Below are 16061 nucleotides of genomic sequence, written 5' to 3' on the forward strand. Positions count from 1 at the left end.
CTGCCCTCTTGTCCACTTCTCCATCCTCCTTTTGCCCGGGAGGGTGCTGGTGAGGGCATGGTCTTCTGTCTTCAGGAACCTTCAACATCAAGCCTTTCACATAAAGGGGGAGGCATGGGTCTTAGAGCAGAGGTGGGGGAGCCCCGAGGCCCATCCTGTTTGCATAAATTCATAGGAATGCTAGCTAGGCTGGCAGAGACCTTGTTTTATCTTAGCTTGCAGAAGGGCCCAGATGAGCTCCCTTAGGTGGGGTAAGGTAAAGGAGAAGTTTTTGAAATACAGAGACCCTGGAAATAGCCCAGGATATTAAGACATTGTGGGTGTAAAGGCAGAATGAGGGTCGTAGCGTTACAGAGTGTGTGTGTGTGTTGGAATAGGGTGAAGCAGTGTTATTGCAGATGGGCAGTAAGTAGCTTAGCTCCCCAACAGCACGGAGCCCTTCCACCATCCCCTGTCCGCACCCCATCGCTGGGGCCAGAGCGGTGAGTGGTAATGAGAGGTTCTGTGGGACACTGAGCCACGAGGATGGTCTTACCCTTTCCCCAGCATGCCTGTCCTCAAGTTTGAGTATTTAGGGCTTCCCAGGACTCCCCAGCCAGAAAGGAACCAGATCTGTGAACAATCAAGCTTTAATTTTACAAAAATGAACATTGTAGCATGTCTTAGCAGCCGGCCTGAGATTGGGCTGGCTCAGTATTCAAAATTGCCAGGTTCTCTTTGTCCTTAGTTTCAAAGTGAGACCTGGCTCACAGTGTCCCAGGAATGAGCCCCAAGAGCCTGGTCAAGGATGAGGGCTGACTGAGGAGGTGGAGGCCAGAGCAGGAAATTGGCAGCCTCACCCCTCTCCCCACTCTAAGCTGGCACGGCTCTGAGAAGGGGCGAGGTGCAGAGCAGACTTGTGCAGGCCCAACCCTTGCTCTGGTCAACAGGGAAGCAAGGCCTGGCTGGGTTTAGCCATTCTCTCAAAGCAGCAGATCCCTTCTCTCCAACTAGTTCCTGGGAGGTAACCCCAAATTCCGGGGAGGCAGCAGCTTTTACCTTATGGTGCCCAAGCATTGCGGTCCCAGGTCTAGGAGCACAGGCACCGCAGGGGCAGGGGAGGAGGTATCACTTCACCCTCCAGGCAGGAGAGGTCCCTGAGTATCTGGCTTCCCTGGCACACAGGCTGGGGTGGCCCGGTCACGGGTTTTGAAAGTCCAGGACATGGAGGTTGTAAGACAGTGCAGCATAGAGGTGCTTGGTGGTGAAGCGCAGGCAGTACACAGGACTGCTGAGCGGGGTCGAGGTCAGTGGGAAGGCCTGCAAAGAAGGAAGGTACGGGAATGGCAAGAGCATTCCAAGTGGGAGACGGAGGGGGCCCTAACCTAAGATTCCCAGGCCCAGTGCAGTGGGCCAGGTGCCAGTTTAGACTCCCCCTACTCCCCCTCTCCAGGTACCCCCACTCCCATAGACAGCCCATAATAAGGAGTCTTGGCATCTTGGAGCATGAGGTGTGCTTACGTGTAGGCAGGCCCTCTGGCGCCGGTCCCACAGCCGCACAACACCGTAGTAGGAGGAACCGGTAGCCAGCAGGTGGTTCCCATCTGTCTGCAAGCAGTACAGGGTGCTGTCATGGGGCTCCTCCCACTCCATTACACACTTCCTGTCCGGGAAGAGGCAGTCAGACGGAGGAGGGTCAGGGGTACCCTCCACCCCAGCTTCCACAGGGGCCTGAGAAATCCATTCTGGCTGGGAGACAGAAGCTCAATCCCCAAACTCTCTAAGAACCAGACTTAACGAGGAAAAGCCTCCTCCGCAAAAGACCCTTTCTTACAAGTGCTCAAACCCTAGGCCAAGATTATACCCTCATTTGTGCTTCACATGGCACAGGTCACAGAACTTAGGCACCAAGGCAGAAAGAAAGGCAGAATGCTGATGGATAGGACCCTGACGACGCCCTAGGCCTTAATCAGGACCTGGTGGCTATGGTCTTCCAAGGGCTTGGGGGGCAGGGCCTAGAGGACCTGTGCCTTCTCCTGGGGGCACCCGAGGAAGGAAGGAGGCAGGCCCAGGACTGCTGCCCACCTCCTGCTTAGCATACTCACCGGACACTGGCTCGGAGGTCCCAGTAGCGAACATAGGTATCATAGCCACAGGACAAGAGTGTGGAAGGGGACTCATACATGACGTCCAACACCCCAGCCCCTGGGGGGAAGTCACTGCCCAGGTGCATCATTAGCTGCCCACTGGGGAGAGAGCAGAAGGGCAGAGGAGGAGAGACTGTCCTACCCTGGCCCCCACACCTGCTTTTAACTGAATGGCATCAGTCCCTGGAGAAATGCAGCTGTCCTGCCAGAGCTCCAGTCAGGCTCCCTTAGGAAGCGGCTAAGGGATGAAAGGGCCCAGGATGCCCACCCTGGTCCCAGTGCCTGCCTCTCCCCCAGCAGCCCCTGCATCACACCTGCTCGCCCCCTAGCTGCTCTTCCTCAGGGAGGAAGAATGGGCCTTACTGACGGCCGGTCCCCTCCCGTGCACACACACACACTTGGTTACTTTATACTTCTTGATCCTGCAGGTCATGCAGTTCTGAGCTGCCTGAGTCCAATGCCTTAATTCCTGCCTGTAATCTGGGGCTCAAACTTCATTGGGGATAAAGACCACACAAAGGGAGAAGGGGAGTCCCAGGAGATGTTAAAACAAGTAAACACCTTTGTGTCTGGGGAGAGAAATCGCTGAGAAAGCAGCTTAGCGGGCTGGTCCCTGGTGTTCCTGGCCCGGCTGGCCCCCAGCCCGGGGCTAGCACGCCTGTGTGATCACAGCCCCCAGCCTGCTGGGCTCCAGCGTGCTCCCCCACCCGCGCCCCTCCCGGTGGCCGAGAGCAGATTACCGAGAAGAACAATTTCTTTGTGACTGTGTAATTCCCTCCGTGACCGCGGCAGTGGGCAGACCCCTCGCCCTGATGCCAGACCCCTAGCAACCACGTAGGGGGGCCTTCTGGCCCTAGCAACTACCCCTCAACATCAAGTGCACCCGCTAATCCCTGCGGCTAGGGAACGGGAAGGAACAGGGGGTTTCTGCAGAATGACTGGGGGGATGAAGGAGAAGAGGGCACCCTCCAGGCCTGATCTCACACTTTCACCCAAGAAATGCTGGGCTCTCCCTGGCAAGACAGGAGAAGTGAGGCCATGAAAGCTTCCCAGGGACACTCAGGTAAGAGGCCCTGGCGGGGGGAGGGGGACTCCATGATCTCACAAGCCACCAGAGGGCTGAGGCAGATGCTGCCAGCCACACGTGTGAAAGCACACCAGTTCCAGGCTTTCCAGCTCACACAGGCTCTGACCCTCAACTTCCCTTCACCCCAGAGGGGCCACCATCTTTTCTAGAAGCTGAAGGAGTAGAAGAGGCACTGGAGTTCCTTTCCCTTTGAGCCCTCGGCACTGGGGTGCCCCCCAGCAAGGGACACTGTTGTGGTCGGTGGGGGGTTCAGGCCCTAAGTCAGCACCCTGGCCCCAGCCTCCTTGGGGGAGGTGTGCCTCTTTCTGTCGGAGGTAAAAGTTAAGCCTCGTGGCGCGGGACCCTGAGAGGGTGAGGCGGAAAGCTACCACCCCCAGATGAGCATCTCCCAGAGATCACAGACCTTGGCTCCCCAGAAGACCCTGTCGTCTCAGGCCACCAACTGTGATTTACCCGCCCTGGGCAGGCCAGAGCCCCACGAGGAGTCAGTCTCCCACCCCACCTCTCTTTTACAGGTACTTTGGACGTTTGTGCACACCCAGGTAGGGGCTGTTTTGCTCCACAGTTCTCCCTCCTTCCAGATTTGGGGGCCCTGCCCCTTCCATTAGTGAGGCCTTCAGGAATGACTGAGGAGCTCTCCCCTTTAATCTGTAGAAGTAATTTCATGTTTGTTTGAAATAGAAGATGAAAGGCCATGGGGGCTGGGGGCGTGAAGCCCAGCATGGCTCTACCTGCCTACCCCTGGTCCCAAGGTTTAGAGGAAAGGAAAGCTAGGCACCCCTGCCCCTGGGCTGCGCAGGGTCAGCAGTGTCAGGACTGGTAGCATTGGGGCCATATCCAGACCATGTTGCCACCCCGGGCCCCTGTCCCAGCATCCAAACCATGACGCTAGGAAGAGTCATGCTGGTGTCTGCAATAAGAAACGCAGAACCCTGCCGTCTGGGGAACACGTAGGGCCGGGGTGAGCACCAGCCCCCAGAGGCCAGGACCAGTCCTGAAAGCCCCTGGTCTGCCAGCCAGCCTGGCCAGGGACAGAAGAATCTCTTTCTGTTGCCCTGTTCTCCAATTCTCCGAAATGGCCACAAACACTTTACATGGACCAATAAAAATACAATTCCTTTGCCTCTGGGCCTGGGACCCTCAAGACTCTGCTGTGCAGTGCCTGGGAGGTTAAGGCCAGAGCATAAACTGACACACCGGCTCTGGGAAATGGCCTGTCTCTTCAAACAGTGGCCCAGCAGTGGCCATAGGAGCCCTGCTGGGGCTTTGATTTGGGAAAACAAACAGAAATGGCACCATGGGCCCTTTGTGGCCCCCATCCCAAGACCAATTTAACTAGAAAACTTGAGCTCAACAGCTCTGGGGAAGGGAGCAAGATCAGCCCAACAATAGCTCCAAACTTTGGGGAAAAGGGGGACAAAACAAGCTGTCTGTCTCCTCAACCCCTCCTCTAGGGCTGCTTTTCTTCCTGCAAGTATGTTCTTGTAAAAACTATTAGATTGTGATTTGTATAACATGGTGACCCCCAAATTCAGACGTTTCACCCCTTTTCTCTGGAAAGAATGTCAAGAATGCTTCTCGGCCTCTCGCTGTGGGGGGCAAGAGGGGGTTGCAGAGCCTTGGCTGTCGCACAACTTGTGTGGGAACGGTACTGCCCCTCAGAGTCCTGGGCCAAGGCAGGAGCAAGGGCTGGCTCTGTCACTACAGAGGGCCAGATAAAAAGTCCATTCCCTTACAACTCCTGCACACAAAGCCTGGGCCTCCACACCCCAGCCTCCTGCGAGCCTGACTCCAGCAATTCTCTCTCCACCTAGGGAAAGATAAAGACAGATGGGGCCACCCCTGTGAGCCTGATGAACAAGAGCAGGCCAGGGAGGGCAGCCTGAAGGAGGCCTGGCTGTGTGCAGCCTTCTCTGGGAGGCCCCAAAGCACCAAGAGCAGCAAGAACAAGGTCCCTTGTGATGAGGGTGGCCTCATCCCAGGGACCCTTGAGGGGGGTGAGCAGGTGAGGGAACCAGGGCTCCTTGGCCCAACCCATCCTGCTGCACAGCAATTCCAGCTCAAGGGAAGAGGGAGCCTAGGGAGGAGCTTCCTGACCCAGAGCAGGAAATCTAAGAAGATACTGACCCTTCCCCATCACTCTTTGTAGAGATAGCTAACTGGAGGTAGGTGTCGGCCCGAGACCCAGACATCACAGGCGGGAGAGCCTCTCCCTCTCCTGGCCTGGGCCCTGTGGAGTGGGAGGCTGGTGTCCTCATCCCAGCCTCCACCCCACTCCCTGCCTGGCCCGCCTGTGCGCCCAACACAGGCCAGACCCCACGGAAAGTCCCCCTGTGCTCAAGAGCCCTGAGCCAGGGAAGCCAGATCCCCATCTCGTGTCCAGGCCCGCATCTAAAAATGCCTGTGGACCCCACACCACATTACAGCCACTACTGACACACTGGGTTTCTGATGTTCCCTGGAGATCCTAGAGGTTCTCGTTCCTGTACCTGGCATGGACATGTGACGCCAGGATGCGATGGTGGCTTTCAGGGGAGGGAAACAATGAAAGAATGACCCATAGTTCACCTTCCCACAGATTGGCTCCCCGGAACAGAGGACCTGAAGGTAGAGCTGGGCCAGACGTGGTCACTCAGAGAACAGGTTTTCCTTCCCTCTCCTTTTCTTTGAGCAACAATCATTTAATGAGCACCTTCTGTATACAAGACATTGTGCTTTAGGAACTACAGGGAGATGTCAGGTATGACATTGAAGGAGCTCCCCCTGTCCTCAAGTTTTCAATCTAGGGAGGGAGGGAGTCTGTCACGTATCCAACTAACTACAAGGGGTGACCGAGTGGGTCCTAGAAGAGAAATGAAAGTTCTATAAGAGGACAGATAAGAAAACATTTTGGTCTGAGGGCACTGAGTGGCAGAGGTGGGACACGCAATGACAGGAACAGGGGGACCTGCAAAGCACAGGTGCAGAGCCTGGGCACCAGTGCCACATTTTCACCCGGCAGGTGCCCCTGTTCAGCTGGGATCTGGCTTGTGGACCATGACGGGCCTTGGGTGCCTGCCACTCAGCTGGCATGAACTCTGGGAGGGGCAGGGAGGAGGGGGCCTCGTCCAGCCCTCTGGTGGACGCGGAGTGGGCAGGGGTCCAGGAGGCACTGTAGGTCCCAGATGTGACAACAGAGTAGTGGAGGCCAGGAGGAGCGCAGAAGTCTCGCCTGCCCGGGCCTGGTCAGGAGGAGGCGAGCGAGAAGGGCCCTGCCCGACCCCAGCCTCTCCCCTGCCTGTGTGCGCGTGCACGTGTGCGGCCCCCTGCGCCTGCCCGCGCACACGTGTTCAGACACAATGGCTCAGAGGCCAGGCCGCCGGGCAGCCCACTTTGTACTGCTAACGAGGGGGCCGTAATTACAGGAAGGGGCAGCCGGGCAGATAAAAGGATACAAAATTTCAACATCTGTTGCCATAAAGGGATAAGGAGAAGTGAAACGCAAAGTATCAGTTTGGTGTCAGCAGGCAGAGAGCCAATTTCAAAGAGTTCAGGGGGACAGTGGGGACAAGAAAGAAAGGAAAGAGGGGGGAGAAAGAAAGAAAAAAATTACAGGGTTCCTTAAAGAGGTAAAGGAAAAAAGAAAAAAAATCTGTCAGTAATACTTTCAAAGGAGAAGGCAGGTACTTTAAACAGGGCAGTTCCCTAATCACCCAGACCTGAGGCCCAGCCCGCCTGGGGTGGGGGTGGGGGTGGAGGCGGAGGCTCCCGCAGAGACGAAGCCACACCTGGGCCAGATGGGCACCCCGGGTGTCCTTGTGCCCTTGGTAGGGCCGGGCTATGCGCCGGACACTGGCTCCTTCTGCAGGCCATTAGAAAGGGCTGCAGCCAAGCACCCATCACCATTCCAAATGCCACTAGATGCTCCAATAGGCATCTTCGCTCAACCCGAGGCTCCCAGATCAGGTCCTGGCACATGGTGGCTGACCGGTGGTCCTACGGGTGCTCTAAGGGTTACCCACTCCAGCCACAGGGGCTAGGGTCAGGGCAGTCTCTGTGGCAGAGGTGCTGTTTGCACTGCAGGGGGCAAGCAGGATAGAGGTAGGGAGTGGGTTGGGGGTGGGGATCCAGGTACAGGGGGCAGCAAGAGCAAAGCCTCAAGAGGGGAAACAAGAGGGCACCTGTCAGAATGTGTGAGAAGTCTACCTCCCCCAACTTTGGTGAGAAAGAGGAGACTCAGGGGCTTTAGGATAGAAACGAAAGAGTAATGAGGAACTGGGATGACCTTGGCCAGAAGGGGAGGTGAGGGGATGTGTGTTGGGGACATACACAGTCACACATATACAGGGCAGCACAGTGCCTGGCCAAGGACTTGAACTTTCAATGTCCTTAGCGTGGCTGGGGTCACCTAAGCCCACCCTTATCCCCTTCCCAGTCCCTAGGCTGGCTTAGGGCTGTGGCTGTACCCACTAGGATACCTCCAGGTCTGGGATCACCAATGCTAGATCTAGCTCAAATGCCCTTGGCAGAAATGCAGAACCCATAGCGAGAGCAAGCCCGGGAAGGAGGGGTGTGTATGACATCAGGCCAGTCCAACCCCAGGCGTTTCAGCAGCTGGGAGGTACCCCACATAGATAGCACCTTCCCCGGGACCTAGCCGAGGCTCCTGCTCAAATGCACAGAGGACACAAGATGGGCCTGGATTCCTTCAAATCCCAGGCCCAGTTCCTCGGGGCCTGATGAGACCCAGAGCCTAGTGAGGGATGCCTCAGCAGTTGGCTGCTGAGAGCCCACATCTGGGCCTGAAGACCACCTACCCTTGGAAGCAGGAACACTGGCACCTCCAGGGTGGGGAAAGGTCTCCATCTTTCTCTCTACCCGGTTTAGACAGCTTAGAAATTCCTTGTGCTCAGGCCCCACCTCTGGTTTCCAACTCCAGGGGAGAGAAAGGCAAAAGAGGAGAAAGGGAGAGAGGGATAGCCAAGCTCTTGCCATCTAGGCCATGGCTGTGTGCCCACAGCTGCCCTCCGGCCTCTGTACTGCAGCCAGCATCTCCCTGTCTCTAGCTCATAGGGAGAAGAGTCTCTAGGGTTGATGGCTGAGGGAGCCATGGCGACTGACGGGGGCCCCAGGCACTGTGAGAAGTGACAGTGGGTGCCTGAGAGACAGCAGGGAGAAGGGCACAGCCAGGCACCTCACCTCCCAGGTGTGTCCCAACCCCCACCGTCATCCTGAGGGCAGCCCCAGAGGGGTGATGCTCAGAGCAACACTGCCCCTCCAGCATGCCTTCTCCCCCCTGCCCACCCCCCCGCCACCCCAGTCACAGCACACACATAAAAGAGAAAATCCCGGCGCTCCTCGGGTTTCAGCAGTGACAGGTTAAAAGCAAAGAATCCACCCAGCCCTGCACAGCGCCCCGCCACCAAGTCCTGCCGGCGGTGCTGCTCCACCTTCCAGATTGGCCTGTCAGTCAGGCTTTGGCATTATTGAAAGATCAAACTCTGTCCTGCCTGTTCATTACCTTAATCCTATTTTCTACATGGCTTTATTATCTGCTTGGGCTTCTCTGGGAAAGACAGCTACAGATAGTTACCCTGTCCACCGACTTCCTCCCACCAAAAGCAGATGCCTCCACTGGGGCATCTCTCCTCGGAGCCCAGCACCATGCAGTTCTCCAAGCTTCCCTGGGCACCGGCGGGATGTTTAAATGAGGCCTGGCTCCTCTCAGTGGTGAAGAGGGGAGTCCAGGGGCCAGAGAGAAGGCAAAGCCATGTGCTGCCTGGGGTGGCACTGCCACAGGCTCTCCAAAGGGTACAGTGGTGGCTTCTTGTCTGGCTCCAGTGAGCATCACAGCCAGAGCTGTTCTGTGCCCATTCTCCCTTGGGTTCTTCCTGGGTTCTGTAAAGACCCAGTGTTTGGGGTTCATTAGGACTAGGGATTTTATAAACTAGTGCTAATCAAGGACTTGGTGCCTTATAACTACATCCTGACCATAAGTCTGTGCCCAGTAGCCCCTCCAGCAAGGAAACCACAGGCAGAAGAGGCCTTCAAAGATCACTCAAACTCTGAGCTAAAAGTGGGCCATGGTGGTGCACCCCCCACCCCCTGGCCCATTTGCCATCCTGGGCGCAGGCCAGGGAGGATGCCCGGCACAAGGTCCAGCCACGACTAAGATGGACTTTCAGCAGAAACACCTATCTTGTGACCTACAGCCTTACTTACTGTCAAGAGCCCTCTCTATGCCAGGAGGTGAGCAGGACCACTCACCTCTGGTGGTGTTTAGAGACAACCAAAGGTTCTCTAAACATCTCCACAGGTGTTTGGAGAATTAAAAAGCTAAGCCTCTACAAACTCTAAGGTCCTAATGGAGAAGGCAGCAAGTGAGGAAGAAAAGAGTGAAGAAGACAAGTACTGTATGGGCACTTTTTCAAATGTTTCCTCATAATAGTTCTGTAAGGTAGAGATAATTAAATCTCATTTACAAACGTGGAAGCTGAGGCCCAGAAAGGCCCCCTAACCCCAGAATTAACCAGCAACAGAGTCCATTCTAGAATCCAAGTCTGTCCAACCACACAGCCTGTGCTCCTGTAGCTCCTCGCAGCCTCCCCCATCACACGCCAGAGGAGGGGTTCCTTTTGCCTTGGCCCTGGAACAGAAGCAAGAAGTTTCCAGGGGCAGGTGCTGGGCAGGGCCAGCCAGGGGAACAGCTCTCACAGACTGCAGGTACTCCAACATCTCAGAGGCTACAGAACAAAGGAACCCTTGGAAGTTTTAGCTGTGCTGGCAACAGTATGATGTGACCATTTGGCTACATTAACAAAAGCAGAGGATCTAGAATAAGGAAGAGGATAGCACCTGCCACTCACCAGCTCACACATGGTGTGTTCAGCACTCAGTTATGAACATCCCATTTCAATAGGGATCCAGCCAAATAAACTGGAGAAACTCTCAGGTGAGAATGGTCCTAAAATAAGTAGGAGACCAACACTGCAGGTCACCCACCCAGCTATTCCTCACTTTCTTGCTGACCAAAATCTGATTCTGTGCCCCCATACCTCCCCCACTGCCAATATGCATGTGAGGGAAGCTGGCATCTTCCTCAGGCCCAGAAGGACAACCGGACTGGTCATTCCATTTCCCTTGCCACAGTTTGGTTTGGGGTGAGTACTGGAACATACCTTTGGCTCACTAAATATGAGGGGGCTCCTCTAATAGGTTTCCCCATCTTAAAAAGAGATTGCAGGCAGGGACATGCTCTTTTCCTTCCTCCTTCCCCCTTTGGGTGCTGCCTTATGAGCTGGTAGAGCTTTTGTGAACAAGCCTGAGGGTAAAGGCAAAACTCAGCTTGACTGAGATGACCAAAGAGCAAGCTGAGAAGATGGGCCCTCAAGCTTTCACTGTGCTGCCAAACCCGTCAATCCTTGAACCTGCGAACCACCCAACTCCTGGACTGACTCCTTATCACTTAAGATAATAATAACCCCTTTATTGCTTGAACCACTTTGAATTAGGTCCTCATTACTTATAGCCAAAAGCACCCTAACTATGTTTCTGAGCAACAATTGAAGGTCCTCAGACTTCTGGCCTGATAAAGAGAAGACGCTGGAGGAACAGGACCAAAGTTTTCAGATATTTAAAAGCTTGTCTTCAGAGGCAAGGTTCAACTTGCTTCTTGTCCAGGAGCTGTGATCCTGGAAGCAGATCAACCCTCAATGAAGGGCAGGCACAAGAACTCTCAGAGCTATCCAAAAGATGGAATGTGGTATCTGTGGAAGTTATGAGTTTCCTATCCCTGTAATTCAATGACCACCAAAAGAATGTTGTAGAGAAAACCATATTTAATGAAAACATCTCATGTGTTTTAAAAAAATCTTTTGGAAAGATTGACAATACAACAGATTTTTCAGGGAAAGAAAGGATATGGCTAATACTTTCCTAAGGAGACAGAGAGAAAAGGAGACTTGCTAGAGCAACTGAGGCAGGAGACAGGCCAGCAGAGCACACCTTCACTGCTTCTGTAAATCAGAGCACTGAAAACCACAATGTGGGAGCCTGGGGCTAGGGGAAGATTTTTCAGACCTGATACCAAGAGCACAATCAACAAGAGAAAAAGTCAATAGTCTGGACATCATAAAATTTAAAATTTTGGACTTTTCTCCTATGTCGAGAGGATAAAAAGACAAGCTCCAGACCTAAAGGTATAGGCAAACCACAGGTCTGACAAAGGATTCATATCTAAACATAAAGAACTCTCAAAACAGTGAAAAAAACTATACTGAATTAGAAAGTGGGCAAAAGACATAGCAGAGATTTCACCAAAGAGAATATACAGAAGGCAAATAAGCACATGAAAAGATGTTCTTCATCATTAGCTATTAAGGAAATTCCAATTAAAGCCATAAGATACCACACCTATGAGAATGGCTAAGAGAAGAAGCAGTGACAGTTCCAAATGCTGTTGAGGATGTGAAGAAACTAGTCTCCCATACACCGGAGCTAGATTATAAAAATGGTACAGATATTCAAACTATTTAGTTTGAGGCGTTATTCCCAGAGAAATAAAAACCTAGGTCCATAGGAGAGCTTATATGGAAATGTTCATGACAGCTTAATTTGCCATAGTCAAAAACTGAAAATAACCCAAATGTCCTTCAGTGAGGGAGTGCTATTCAGGGGGAGAGCGCTTTGGCACATCCCTACTGAGTGACCACAATAAAGTGCTACCAGCATATACAACAGCTGCTATGGCCCTCATGGGAATTATTCTGGAGGAAAAACAAATCTCAAAAGGTTACATACATTATTTCACTTATTGAATACTTTCAAACTGACATGATTATAGAGATGGAGAACATGGAAGTGGTTCCCAGATGTCAGGGAAAGAGGGAGCATAGGAGGGAAAGAGAGGTAACAGTGGGAGCATAAAGGAGATGAGGGTTCCAACAGTTCCATACCCTAACTGTGATAATGGTGACATGGATCTACACCTGGAATAAACCTGCACAGAACTACACACACACACACACACACACACACACACACACACACACGCAGAAATGACTACAACCCAAATAATGGGCTGTGGGTTATACCAATGTCAATTTCCTGATTCTGATTTACATTATATGTTATTCTATATTATCTAATGTTACACAGGTACCTCGCTGTCCTATTTTTGGAACTTCTTATGAATCTGTAATTATTTCAAAATAAAAATGCTTAAAAAACCAAAAAAACAAAAACTTAACAGGATGGTAGATAGTCTGGTGGGAATGTGTCAAACCTGCCAAGGCAGAGAATTGTGAGTAAAATCTGGATATATTTTAACTGTTCTGTATCATTCTTTTTATGGATCTGCAGGTCACTTTCAAAATTTCTTTATTTTAGGAGAGATGGGATTTTATGTAGCCACATAATCAGGCACTCCTTGGAGAAAAACTCCAAACTGTTGTCGTTATCCTAATTTCTATGTGAAATTTTTATATTATGTGAAATCATTATAAACTTCCAAGCTTTCCTCGAGCAAACTCTTATGAGGCCAGGAGAGCATGCACTCGGAGGCAGTCAGTGGGTTGTGGGCCAGGCCGAGTGCTTCCCAACCTCCTCCTGGACTGCCGGGTGGCCAACTGAAGCTGGGGCAGGTCCAGCCAAAAGGTCTTTGCTTTGTCTCCCTGGCTGCTCCAGCCCCACCCCCACGGAAGCCATGGTGGCTCAGGAATCTCTTACCTGTTGAGGTCCCAGATTCTTAGGGGTGAGAAGTGCCCACAGCAAGCCGTCCCTGTCACAAAAGAGCTGCCAAACAAAAGGAGAGCAGAGTCAGGTCTGGCTTGTCAGAACTTGTGGCGGAGATGGCTACACAATTGGAAGTGCAGTGCTCATTCTCCAGGGGAATCACAGAGTTGAGACAGGATGAGAGAAATGGCTGGGGCGGGGTGGGGGGGGGGGTGCGTTGGGAGTAGCCACAGGAGACTAGTGGCAGTGCAAGGAGGATAACAGCCCCCTAGGGGCCCCACAGGATCAAGGACAGCAGGGCTCACTACTCAGAAGGGTCTCATGGTCTCTGCCCACCAGAAAGAAACACCTCTCTAGATGTACAACCAACCCTCAGGCCAAGGGAGGCAAGTTTAGAGACTCTATCTCCCCAGAGTTACTCTTACAGCCCTAAAAAGTTCAATACATGCCATCTGCAATTTCACTTGTAGGTTGGGGCACAAGGCGGTGGGCACAAGGCTTGCTGGAGCACCAGGATCACACCTGGGAACTAGGTGCCAGACCACACCTTTGTTGAGGACTTGCTGGGTGGAGAGGGGTACCTGCAGGAACCCCAGCTGGAAGACCTAACTGTGAACAAGAGAGTTGAAAGCAGTCATGTCACTCAGGAGCCCTGGGGCGGGGAAGGGCCATGTCCCTGCAGGTCGGGCGCTAGGGGGAGGGGGGCTAGACAGACTAATGACACGTTAGCCGTGGGGGGCAGCAGTCCATCCGCCCTGGTTCTGCCCAGCACCTGTGGCTCTCTGGTCCTAAGTAGGTCAGAGAGGAGACAGATTTCTGTAGTGAGGGCTCCAAAGAAGCCAGTGGCTTTGGCTGGGGGGAGGTGGCCTGCTGGCCGCTGACAGGAGAGATGTTAGGGCAAGCATTGGCCCAGTCCCTGATTTACAATCAAAATTGCAGGGCAGATGTCTGCTTTTCAACCCCAGGCTGATAAAAAGGCCACATGAGCCCCCTGGGGCTTCCATGCCTCAGAGAGCCAAGACTTCCCCTAGGGACATGCTCCATCATCCCGCCTTCCTCTGAACCTACAGGAGCGCCAGCAACCACTCGACCAGGATGTTGTGTCAAAACAGCCACTCTTTCATGCCCCAAACCTGGAAAGCAGCCACTGGACACTGAAGCCCCAAACTACAAAGCTAGAAGATGTTGTCCTCACCTCCCTCCCCTCAACATTTTTCTCTTGAGGGTAATCCATTTATAACTGGTAAAGCCAATTACCTTGGGTTGGAAACATAATAGCCACTTGGAAAGCATTCGAGCGGGCAATTGGGCTCTTCAGACTTTTGAGGAGTGCAGGCCAGGTGAGGGGCGCCGGCACAGATGCACAGACATCTCTTAAGGAGGCCTGTGGCAGGCCTGTGATTAGCCACAGGTCTAAATTCGTGAGGAGGTAAGTGCAGATGAGGGGGAGCGGAGGAGCACCTGAACCTGAATCTGCCACTGGGGCAGTTCCCAGAGCCTGGGGTGGGGCTGCAAACACCCTCTCCTGGGACTCCCCGGGCCCATCCATCTGCCACCAGGAGGAGTGCCGCTCACCTTCATAGCACACAAAGGCCTTTCATGATTGCCTGGACCAGCACTCATAAACGTGGCTCTCCGAAGGCCACCCTTTCCCCTTGCCCAACCATGTGGCTGGCGCAGGGGGGAAGAGAAGGAAGGAAAGTCGAGAGCCCCCCTGGAACGGATGAGGACCTAGGAGGTCATCAAATTTAACCCTCAGGACGAGCCCTGTAAGCAACAGCCAAGCAGCCCTGGGGCCAGGTCCTGCAGGGGACACGCACCAGGACTCCTACCCAAACCAGGGGGCCTGCCCGGACTCGGGGGAAGCTGGCTGCAGACACAGACTGTTCCTCCCTACCCGCGGCCACGCTTGCTCCCCGTCTCACCCTCCCATTCCCATGGACTTAAGGGAGCATCAGGAAAAGCCACAGACCAGCCACATTCAGGGTCAGAAGGTTATAAGGGTGTAGGAGTCTCCCCAGTTGGGGAGACACACGGAGCATGGGAGGAGGAGGAGACCAAATGCGCTGTCCTGGGACCCCCGCAGAAAGCCTCACACCACACGGGAAGTTCACTGGGTAGAAGCTAGTATTCCCACCGTAAAGGAAGGGAAACTGAAGTGCCAGCCAAGCTCCCAGGAACTTGCATGAACTCCCTCCACACACGTGCTCCCTGCCCTGCCCAAGCTGCACCAGGTAGGGTGCTCCCAACGGAGGCCGAGGGGGTGGGATGTGCCATGGCCCCACGAGCTCAGCCCCCACCGCGTCACCTGTCTGCACGATGCTCTCCGGCTCCCCGGGCCCCAACCCGCCTTGGTCCGCCAGCAGATCTTCTGCGCCTTCCGCGCCCTGGCCGGGCCGTGCTCTGCACCACAAGCACCCAACGTTCCCAGCAAGGGCTTGGAGAGGCAGGAAACCGACACACACCCCCCCTCAGTGGCGCCCCCGAAGGGACTTCTTTGGGACCCCAACGCCATAAGAGGCCTTTGTGGTCATCTCAACTTAGAGTCTGAAGTTATGAGAAAAGCCAGCTCTCCTCGGAAGGGAAAGAAGATTCCAATGGCTTTTGCCTCCAGGCCCATGTCTTCCTCAGGGGCTTCCTGGGGACGGGGACGGCACACCTGTGTGCAGGCAGAAGCCCGACTCCCCCGGGGGCTTGACCAGCCTTCTTCTGAGTCCCTACCACACTTTACCTTGCCCTCAGGGGATGAATGGTATTTTGGGGGTTATCTCCCCATCTTCCCTTCAAGATCACGGACCATCCGGTGGCTCCTGTGTCCTCTGGTGCCAGCACAGTGCCTGGCCTAGAAGAAGTACTTGGCACAAGTCTGGGAACTAGCCTGGAAGGGCCCTCTGGAGCTCGTAGCCAACATGGCTGGGGAACTAGTCACACGAGCTGCGGCGGGGGTCCCTCTGCTTCCTAATAATTCTTACATCACCAGACTCAGATCTGAAGGACACAGGATACAGTCCTACATGGCCAGGGCACCGAAATCCCTCCTAAGCACCACAACCAGATAACAGATGAGAAGAACCAACAGCACCTATGAACTCATGTCAACGTGCATACACACTCTCGTACAAGCACACACTCTCCCA

At 53.9% G+C, this 16061-nt stretch overlaps 1 protein-coding gene across 1 annotated transcript in view; it reads right to left on the reverse strand.

Moving 5' to 3' along the window:
• Positions 1–613: 613 nt before the first annotated feature.
• Positions 614–16061, reverse strand: part of FBXW4 (F-box and WD repeat domain containing 4) — an 82751-nt gene continuing 67303 nt past the window's right edge. Inside the window, exons 6-9 of the mRNA XM_025992435.2 lie at positions 12919–12984; positions 2085–2225; positions 1501–1642; positions 614–1299 (exon numbers count right to left, since the gene is read on the reverse strand). Coding sequence (XP_025848220.1) covers positions 1180–1299; positions 1501–1642; positions 2085–2225; positions 12919–12984 — 469 coding nt within the window. The 3' untranslated portion in view covers positions 614–1179. The remainder of the gene's footprint in view (positions 1300–1500; positions 1643–2084; positions 2226–12918; positions 12985–16061) is intronic.

This window comes from Vulpes vulpes, chromosome 15 (genome assembly GCF_048418805.1).
Source record: "Vulpes vulpes isolate BD-2025 chromosome 15, VulVul3, whole genome shotgun sequence".
Taxonomy (NCBI): domain Eukaryota; kingdom Metazoa; phylum Chordata; class Mammalia; order Carnivora; family Canidae; genus Vulpes; species Vulpes vulpes.